At 47.0% G+C, this 8,917-nt stretch overlaps 1 protein-coding gene across 1 annotated transcript in view; it reads right to left on the bottom strand.

The window, feature by feature from the left end:
* Positions 1 to 8,917, bottom strand: part of MUC17 (mucin 17, cell surface associated) — a gene marked incomplete at its 5' end in the record, with an annotated part of 13,877 nt that overhangs the window by 3,483 nt on the left and 1,477 nt on the right. Inside the window, 8 exons of the mRNA XM_012807838.1 lie at positions 2,175 to 2,272; positions 2,431 to 2,592; positions 3,621 to 3,780; positions 3,861 to 3,929; positions 4,454 to 4,605; positions 5,549 to 5,607; positions 5,962 to 6,089; positions 6,956 to 7,144. Coding sequence (XP_012663292.1) covers positions 2,175 to 2,272; positions 2,431 to 2,592; positions 3,621 to 3,780; positions 3,861 to 3,929; positions 4,454 to 4,605; positions 5,549 to 5,607; positions 5,962 to 6,089; positions 6,956 to 7,144 — 1,017 coding nt within the window. The remainder of the gene's footprint in view (positions 1 to 2,174; positions 2,273 to 2,430; positions 2,593 to 3,620; positions 3,781 to 3,860; positions 3,930 to 4,453; positions 4,606 to 5,548; positions 5,608 to 5,961; positions 6,090 to 6,955; positions 7,145 to 8,917) is intronic.

The raw sequence follows: 8,917 nt of genomic DNA, 5'->3' as shown, positions 1-8,917 counted from the left end.
TTTTTTTTTTTTTTGAGACAGAGTCTCACTATGTCACCCTCAGTAGAGTGCTATGGCATCACAGCTCACAGCAACCTCAAACTCTTGGGCTTAAGTAATTCTCTTACCTCAGTCTCCCAAGTAGGAGACTGCAGATGCCTACCCACCACAACACCCGGTTATTTTTTGTTACAGTTGTCATTGTTGTTTGGCAGGCCCAGGCTGGATTCGAATCCACCAGCTCTGGTGTATGTGGCTGGTGCTGTAGCCGCTGCGCTACAGGTGCCAAGCCAAGTATTTTCTAATTTCCATTATGATTTCTTATTTGGTCCATGAGTTATTTAGAAACTTTAAAAAAAAATCTAAAGAGATGAGATTTTTATTTTCTAGAAATATTTTTGGTTTGACTTCTAGCTCATTTGCACTCTGGTCACGTAACATAGGCTGATTTAAATTAATTTTTTAAAAATCTATTGAGACATTTTTATGGCCTCTGTGCAGCCACCCTCCGGTTTTTCTATGGACTGTCATAATGAATGTGTAGCCTCCAGGCATTGAATATGATTAAGGCTATAAATTATTTTTTAGAAAAGTTCTGTAATCTTTGATGACTTTTGTCTTCTTGATCAATCAGTTACTAAGAGGAGTGTTTTAAAATTCTCCCACTCTGTCAGTAGTGGGAGAATCCTTGCTTTCTATATTTGAAGTTGTACTATTAAGACACACCGGCTAGACTTGTGCCTAACAGAGCAAGTTATTTCCCAGTATTAATCATTTTTATCTCCAGTAATTCTTTCTGCCTTAAAGTTAATTTGCCTGTGATGAATATAGCTATATCCAAGAACTTCTGTTTTGTCTTTTTCCATACTTTTGTACTTAAAATCCACTCATTTAGCCTGAGTGTTTCATCCACTTGTGTTACGATTATTTATTTATCTTTTAAAAATATTTTTGAGACAGAGTTTCACATTGTCCTCAGTAGAGTGCTGTGGCATCACAGCTCACAGCAACTTCCAACTCCTGGGCTGAAAGCAATTTTCTTGCCTCTGCCTCCCAAGTAGCTGGAGCTATAGGTACCTACCACAATGCCTGGCTAGTTTTTTGGGTTTTTTTTTTTTTCTATTTGTAGAGACAGGGTCTCACTCTTGTTCGGGTTGGTCATGAACTCTAGAGCTCAGCCAAAGTCTGAAATCCACCCACCTCGGCCTCCCAGAGTGCTAGGATTACAGGCATGAGCCACTGCACTCAGCCTTTGTGTCATGATTATTGATGGATTTGGATTCCTTCCTTCCTTCCTTCCTTCCTTCCTTCCTTCCTTCCTTCCTTCCTTCCTTCCTTCCTTCCTTCTTTCTTTCCTTCCTTCTTCAGAGCCTCAAGCTTTTGCCCTGAGTGGAGTGCTGTGGTATCACAGCTCACAGCAACCTCCATCTCTTGGGCTTAAGCTATTCTCTTGCCTCAGCCTCCCAAGTAGCTGGGACCACAGGCGCCTGCCACAATGCCCGGCTATTTTTTGGTTGTAGTTGTCATTGTTATTTGGCAGGCCTGGGATGGATTCGAACCCGCCAGCTCTGGTGTATGTGGCTGGTGCCTTAGCTGCTTGAGCTGCAGGCGTTGAGCCTTGGATTACTTTCTATCACCTTATTTTGTGTTTTCTATTTGTCCTAACTTTTTCCTAATTTCCCCCTTTCCTGTCTTTTTGCGAATTGACTGGACTTTTTTCTCTTTCCAATCTTTCCCTTCTTTAGAATGTAAAGATTATATCTAGACATTTTTTCATTACATGTCTGTCCTTCTTTAGAATTTAAAGAAATTCCGATTCTGTATTTTTAGAAATTTTAACATGTACATTTAACTTAACTAAATCTAATGTTGATCTCTTTACTGAGCTATCACTCACCTGCTAATGAGCTCTCCGACTATTGAGCACTAATCTAGGTCTACATTAAGCACAGTTTTGTGTTCTAGAGAAATCTACCCCATCAAGAAAGCTGAGCCTCCTAGTAATTTAGCTATGTACTCTGTTTCATCCAGGGTCTCTCAAGAGTCAGCATTGGAAATTGCGTTTTGATTGTGGAGCCAAACATTTTAGAGATGGGACATATTTCCCCCCTTTACTCCTTTAAGCCCTGGTATCTTCCCACTTGCCCATCTTCCACACTCTGAGCCATTCTGAGTCCAGCGAGGATTGCAAATACCTTGACAGATGTCAAAGCCAATGTTTCGGAAGGTCCCAGTGACTGATTCGCCATCCTCTTCATGCCACTTGTACAACTGAGACACTCTGTACTTTTGCCTATTCATAGAAACACCATAGAAACCCTGTTACGTTTGGCAAAAAGGGACAAGGACCTGGGGACAAGCTATGTCTCTGTTTTCGGCTGCTCCACTGTCCACCTCGAGGATGAAGTGATTGAAGACAGAGGGATGGAAGAGGGAGCGTTGGTGGCTCACCTGTTTGCTTCTTTCTTGGAGCGCAATGTGAGCACCAGAAGGATGACAAGGATGGCCAGCACCACCACAGCCCCTGCCCCCAGGAGCCCGTACACCAGGCTCTTCTGGATCCCTGTATCGCAGGTGTCCCCTGTGTACCAGTGGGTGTCTGTGGTCAGGCAACTGAGAAGGGAGAGAGGAGAGTCAGCACCAGCCTACTACCTGGCCCTGCCTCAGGAGGTGTTGCGTGAGGACAAAATGACAGAGAGATGATTGGTGCAAAGCAAGGAACCCCAAGGGACGGGTAGAGGTGAAGGCTAGCATCCATGGAGCTGGCCCTAACTGAGCCCAGCAACCACTCCAGGCCTTCAGGTTTTGCTTCCAGGAGTAGCCCAGGACCTAGGACAAGTGGCCCAGTGCCAAGGCTCTCCTGGGCTGCAACCCCAGGGACTAGAGGACTCTCCAGTAACCCTTCCACCAGCCCATCAACCATCCTCATTCCCAGTTCTCCTTTCTATCAGGAAAAGCCACCCCTTAGCCCCAATCTAGAGTTCCTGTTCCACGCCTGAAGCCCTTCCTCCCCAGAGATGCCCTGTCTGAGCCCTGGTCTCTTCTTCCACATGCCAGCTATAAAACCTTCCAGGAAGCCTTCCCAGAATAACTACTCAGGCTGTGCACATGGGTGGCTCCTTCTCCACACTCGCTTCTCCCATGGTCTCTGTCCCTCTGGTTTGGTTTCAGGTAGCACAGCACCTTCCTTGGCCTTCTTCTCTCTGTGACTGGGCTTTACCATCCCCTGCCCACATGGGTGTGTGGCCCTCTTTCTCTATTGTAGTCCTCCCTGTGGGACCTGGACCTTGTCACCATCTTGCTCAGCCCCAGTAGGACACTGGGAAGGGCAGCTCCTGAGCTGGCCTTGGCCTCTTCTGGACCCAGCCTTGGGGCTGGAGCTTGTGTGTCCTCTGGACCTTGTCACCAGTCTTGCTCAGCCCCAGTAGGACACTGGGAAGGGCAGCTCCTGAGCTGGCCTTGGCCTCTTCTGGACCCAGCCTTGGGGCTGGAGCTTGTGTGTCCTCTACCCCGCCAACCTGATTCATCTGTGGCTGGATGCAGTCGGGAGGCCTGGGACCTGGCTAGATTCCACAGTTCTGGCCTCCAGGAAGTGTTCAGGGTAGAGTCACAAGGAGAGGGGTGGAGGGTGGGGCACTCACAAGCACTTTGGGCCACTGTGTCTCATCAGGCACTTGCCAAAGTTACAGGCCATTGAGAAGTTGAAGCCAGACATGCAGGGGTTGATGCAGTATGGCTGTTGGTTCTTGTATTCCACTGTGAAGAAGTGGCTGAGGTTCCCAGCGTTTTTCCGGCATTCCTCTGAGGGCACAACAAGCAGCTGTAGTCAGAAGGGCTGGGGACACCATCTGCCACCCCCCACCTCCCCTCACATTACCTACCTAGAGGGTCATACTGGGTCACTGTAATGTTCTGCACCTTGGTGGCAGTCGTGTTGAAACACAGTAAGGCTGTGGAGGAGACACATAAAGTCCCTTATGACTGACTGGTTTCTTGACCTCATGGCTGTGGGGTATGTGGGGGAGGGAGGGGGAACCAGCTCCTGCAGAGTGGGGCCTCCTGACCTCACATCCAGCCTTCTAGAATGGTGACCCTACACGGGTCCTGTGTCCCTCATGTCCTTCTGCTCCAAGGTCCCTCTGCCATAATCCACACACTGCTCTTTATGTTTAGAAGAGTCTGTAGCAGTGTGGTGCTAGTCTCTGTTTTCCAGCAGACCCTTCTGGCCTGCACCTTAGCACTGGTGCCACCTGGAATGTAGCCAGCATGTGTGCCTGGCCTTGTAGACTCTTTCCCAAGGTTCTTCTGGAGTCTGCCAGTCTGAGCAGCAAGCTTTAGGACCTGTTCCTGGATCTTGGTGTTCTCCCCGGTCTCTTGCTGCCTCTTCCCTCCCACATCCCAGGGACAAAATGGGCCAGGGGATGACAAAGTTTAAGGATTCTCTTTCCTCCTCCTCAGAGGCCTAGAAGTTTACCTGGGCAGGAATTATTACTCATTATTTGCTCCCTGGTCACATTCAGGATCTTTTCTTCTACCTTCTCAGAGGCCTTCTTCAGTATGTCCTTATATTCTACAGTATACTTGGCCTTCAGAATGACGTCATGCTCCACCACCACACTGCCAGGTCTAGGGGCAAAAGAGGGGAAGAGATATCCTCAGGTCAAAATTGGTACCTATGTAAGCCCCTTTGGCCAGCACCATTGAAAGAATTTCACAGAGTTGGGGTTGATCACCGGGGAGAGGTTTATGGGGCAGAATCCCACTATGGCTGAGCAGAAGTGAATATGGGACAATCATGGACTTGGAGACCCTTTTCCCTGGGGGTGTCCCTCCCTATGCTAAATTAATTGGCTTCATCTCTGAAGACTAAGCTGTAGCTCCCAGGTTTTCTGGCTTGTCAGTCTGTCCCTGATATAACAGGACTTCTTTTTGTATCTTGTCTCTACCACTCTATAACAGACCACTCAGGCAACTTATTGTATTTCTTGGAGCCTCAGTTTTTTTTATCTCCACAACAGAAACAGTCCTACTGGCCTCTGTCATGGGGTGGTTATAATCAGCCAAATGCAAAAGCATTTGTTAGGGGAATAATGGGCTGAATTATGCTCTCACCCAAAATTCATGCATTGAAGACCTAAGCCCTTGAACTTCAGACTGTATTTGAAGATAGGGTCTTTAAAGAGGTAATTAATTTAAAATGAGGCCATCAGGGTGGGCTGTAATTGAATCTGATAGTGTCCATAGAAGAAGAAGAAATTTGGATATACAAAGAAACAGCAGAGATGTATGCCCACAAATGAAAGTCCTCCTCTCACACGGGAGGTCTGTGTGAGAAGGCAGCCATCTGCAAACCAAGGAGGGAGACCTTAGGAGAAACCAAACCCACTGACACCCTAATCTCAAATTTCCAGCCTCTAGAACTGCATGAAATAAATTTCTGTTGTTAAGCCAGTAGATCTGGCTTAACAATAGAAATCTGAGCAGAGTAACACAGGGGCACAGCTATAATCACATCAATAATCACGACAACTGACTCTACTCCACAGACCCTCTTGCTACAGATACTCACTTCAGCTTTGTAATGTTGACCCCTGCATACTCAGGGATTCCAGAGTAAACAAGGTCCATCTGAAAGGTAAGGGGACACCATGTCATTTCTGGGGACCTACCTTGGAGCCTGCCAAGCCTTTCTGTGGGACAGCAGGAGGGCAGAGGATGGCTGTTTTGTCCTGCAGCCCATCCTGATCTACATCCCAAACTTGCCATGTTCACCAAATGAAGCAGACCCTTTCTAGCATTCTGGCCTGCCCCAGGGACCCCTGTAGCCCCCAGTGAAAACTGGCTTCATCTATCCCTTCCCTCCCTGGCAAATCACACGTGCGTCTGAGAAGAGAAGGGTTCTCAGATGATTTCTCAACCCCTGCACGTTCTTCCCTACAGGGGTAGCTGAGTGGCCATGGGGCCTTGTGCTCCCAAACTCACCTGTTCCGTGAATGTCTTATTGAACTCCTGGAATTTCTTGGAAGATAGATCTTCTAGATCTTTAGTGAACTCCTGACTGGTCACTGTCACTGTCATTTCTACTTGGGCTGAGACTGTCTCTGGTGGCTCTGAGAGGGATAGACAGCAGCAGCACTGAGCAAAGTGTACCTTGAGCCACCTAAGCAGGAGACCTGCACCCCAGCAACAACGACCTAGTGACCTGAGCCTCCCCGGCCCCCTTCTCTGACCCTTGCCTCAGCCCCCTTTGTATCACCAGAGTGCCCCTGGAGGGAGGGTGGCACACTGCACTCCTCACTGCTTAGGGATGGAGGCCAAGGGAACTCAGCCCTATGTTCTTGAGAATTCCATTTATTTTGCCTCTTGCTCCCTCACACACTCACTTTTGAAGCATATTTATGGTGACACGCTGTGCCAAATTTGTATTTGTTTCCCAAATATACTTTCTTATTTTATTTATTTATTTATTTATTTTTTTGAGACACAGTCTTACTATGTCACCCTTGGTAGAGTGCCACGGCATCACAGCTCACAGCAACCTCAAACTCTTGGGCTTAAGCAATTCTCTTGCTTTAGCCTTCCAAGTAGCTGGGACTACAGGCGCCCACCACAACACATGGCTATTTTTTTTGTTGTTGTTGAGATTGTCATCATTGTTGTTTAGCTTGCCCAGGCTGGGTTTGAACCCACCAGCCTCAAGGAGTGGTGGCAAGGAATGGTTGTGGCTGGCGCCGTAACCACTGTGCTATGGGTGCTGAGACTTTATTCATTTTTTAATGTTTTAACTTTCTTTCCACTAGGTGAAAAGCCAAACTTGTATTTGGTTCCAAAACGTATCATCTTATTTTATTCATTTTTTAATGTTTTAACTTTCTTACCCCTGTTTCTAGCCAAGTGTCAAGGTGGGGCAGGGATGGGGGTCTGCAGGAGGCCAGGCCTAGGGTTGTGTGAGAGGGGGCCCTGGCCTCACACTCACCCATCACAATGCTGTCCATCACTGCCTCACACTTCGGTCCATAGTAAGGGGTGAGGCACTGGCACTTGATTCCATCCCACAAGCCTCCATTGTCACAGATCTGGATCACAGATTCGCACCGGTCTCCTTCGTAGCCAGGGGCACAAACACAGGCCTCTCCTTTCCATTCCCCTCCATTGAAGCAGTTCACTAAAAGGAACAAGGCTATCCTCAGCCACCTATATTTACAGTGTTTTACAGTTTGCAGTGTGTTTTCACAGACACTGTCTAGTTTGATGCTTTCATGAGACCCTGGGGTGCACAGGACAGAGAGTATCATCCCTCCTTTACAGATAGGAGAAGAAAAGCAAAGAGAGGCTAAGAGGATGCCCAGGGGTCCATGTGTAGGCGAGGCTTGACCCAGTCATGGTGTCCTAGTCTAGCATGCTTTAATTTAGCCCCAAAATGGGAGGAAAGAGAAACCTGGTTTGTGAGAGGTGAACAACACAGTCAGGGCGAAGGAACAAAAGACAAGAGATAAGAGTGAGAGAACCCAGGTGAACTCGACCAATCTAGATTCCACCCTGTTTGAGAAAGATCATTGTCATGCCTCCTCACGCCCACTGCAGAAAAGCCTATACTGGATATTGTTACTGTTATGACTGTTGATGATTTCTGTTTTATTTGCTGGGACAAAGAGTTTGAGAGAGGAGTACAGATATTAGTTTTAAAAGGTACTAAGTGATTATAGACAATTCCAGAATATCTGTGATGATCAATATGGAAAATCTAAAGCTCTGGTCTCTGGTTTTTCCTGAAACTTGCATTTCCTGCATAGACCAGGATTCAAGGTGTATTTCGTCTGGGAAGGCAAATGAGGTATATTATGCTCTGCAGAGACCTGCCACACCTCTGCCTTCTGGTCCACCCAGACTGGAATCAGAGCAGTGGCCATACTCATGAACATCATGCAGCCTTTGGTTATAGGTCTTTGGTCCAAGAATGAAGAGAGAAGTCAAAACTCCTGGCCACATTGGCGATCCATAAATCCTAAATCAGTCTCCTGTTCCCTCTCTCATTACCAAAGATGCCCAGATAGGAGCTAAGTATCCAACATTAGCAGGAAGAAGCAAAAACAGCTGCTGGAGAGTGCTCACCCATTGCTCAACAGTCTAAAGGGAAGGCCAACCTCTGGGAACAGGACAGCCTGCCTTCAGAGAGGTGACAGACAACAGATGTGGGCCTATCAGTGGTGTAGCCACTTGATCTTTTCTATGATATTTATGTAACTTTCTGGAAACACAAGGTCCAGATTTGTGACCTGACGATGCTCAGACCACCTGTCTGAGAACCAGAGAGTTCATTGAGACAAAGCCATGTTGGAGGGGAACTAGAGAACAAAACCACAAAGTATAAAGTCCGGGCAAAGTAGAACTCAGCAGAGGAAGAAGTCATGAAGTCTTGAGCAAATGCAGTAGCTAAAAGCTGAAGACCTGCCACCTTCGTCTCCGTCAAGTCAAGATGAAATTGGGCCTTTCGCTGAGCAGACACAGATCATATATCTGCAAACATATCTATAGTCCATGTAAATCAATGCTGTCAAGTATTTTAAATGGAACATGTTTTTTAATGCATTTCAAATATCCATTCTCACCCTGGGAATAATACTTATAGGCAGATCAGTATAGTACATAATATGATATACAGTATACTACAACAGTTAAGTGTGGAGTGGCGCAGATCTCATCCTAACCAGACAGAAGACAGCTCTGTACTCTGAGAAAGAGAGGAGTCTACAAGGACAGAGAAACACTTAAAAGCATGGGGGGAGATTTCAGAGCTGATAAAAGAGAAGAGACCTTTTCCTTCTATGGTGGGTGGTCAGGGGATAAAATGAAACAAAATAAAATTCAGTGGTAGCGGCTCGGCGCCTGTGGCTCAGGCGGCTAAGGCACCAGCCACATACACCTAAGGTGGCGGGTT

The sequence above is a fragment of the Otolemur garnettii genome, unplaced genomic scaffold (assembly GCF_000181295.1).
Source record: "Otolemur garnettii isolate 467f Iridium unplaced genomic scaffold, OtoGar3 scaffold00077, whole genome shotgun sequence".
In the NCBI taxonomy this organism is placed as follows: Eukaryota; Metazoa; Chordata; class Mammalia; order Primates; family Galagidae; genus Otolemur; species Otolemur garnettii.
The sequence above is the reverse complement of the archived record's forward strand: the minus strand, read 5'-3'. Positions and strand labels throughout refer to the sequence as shown.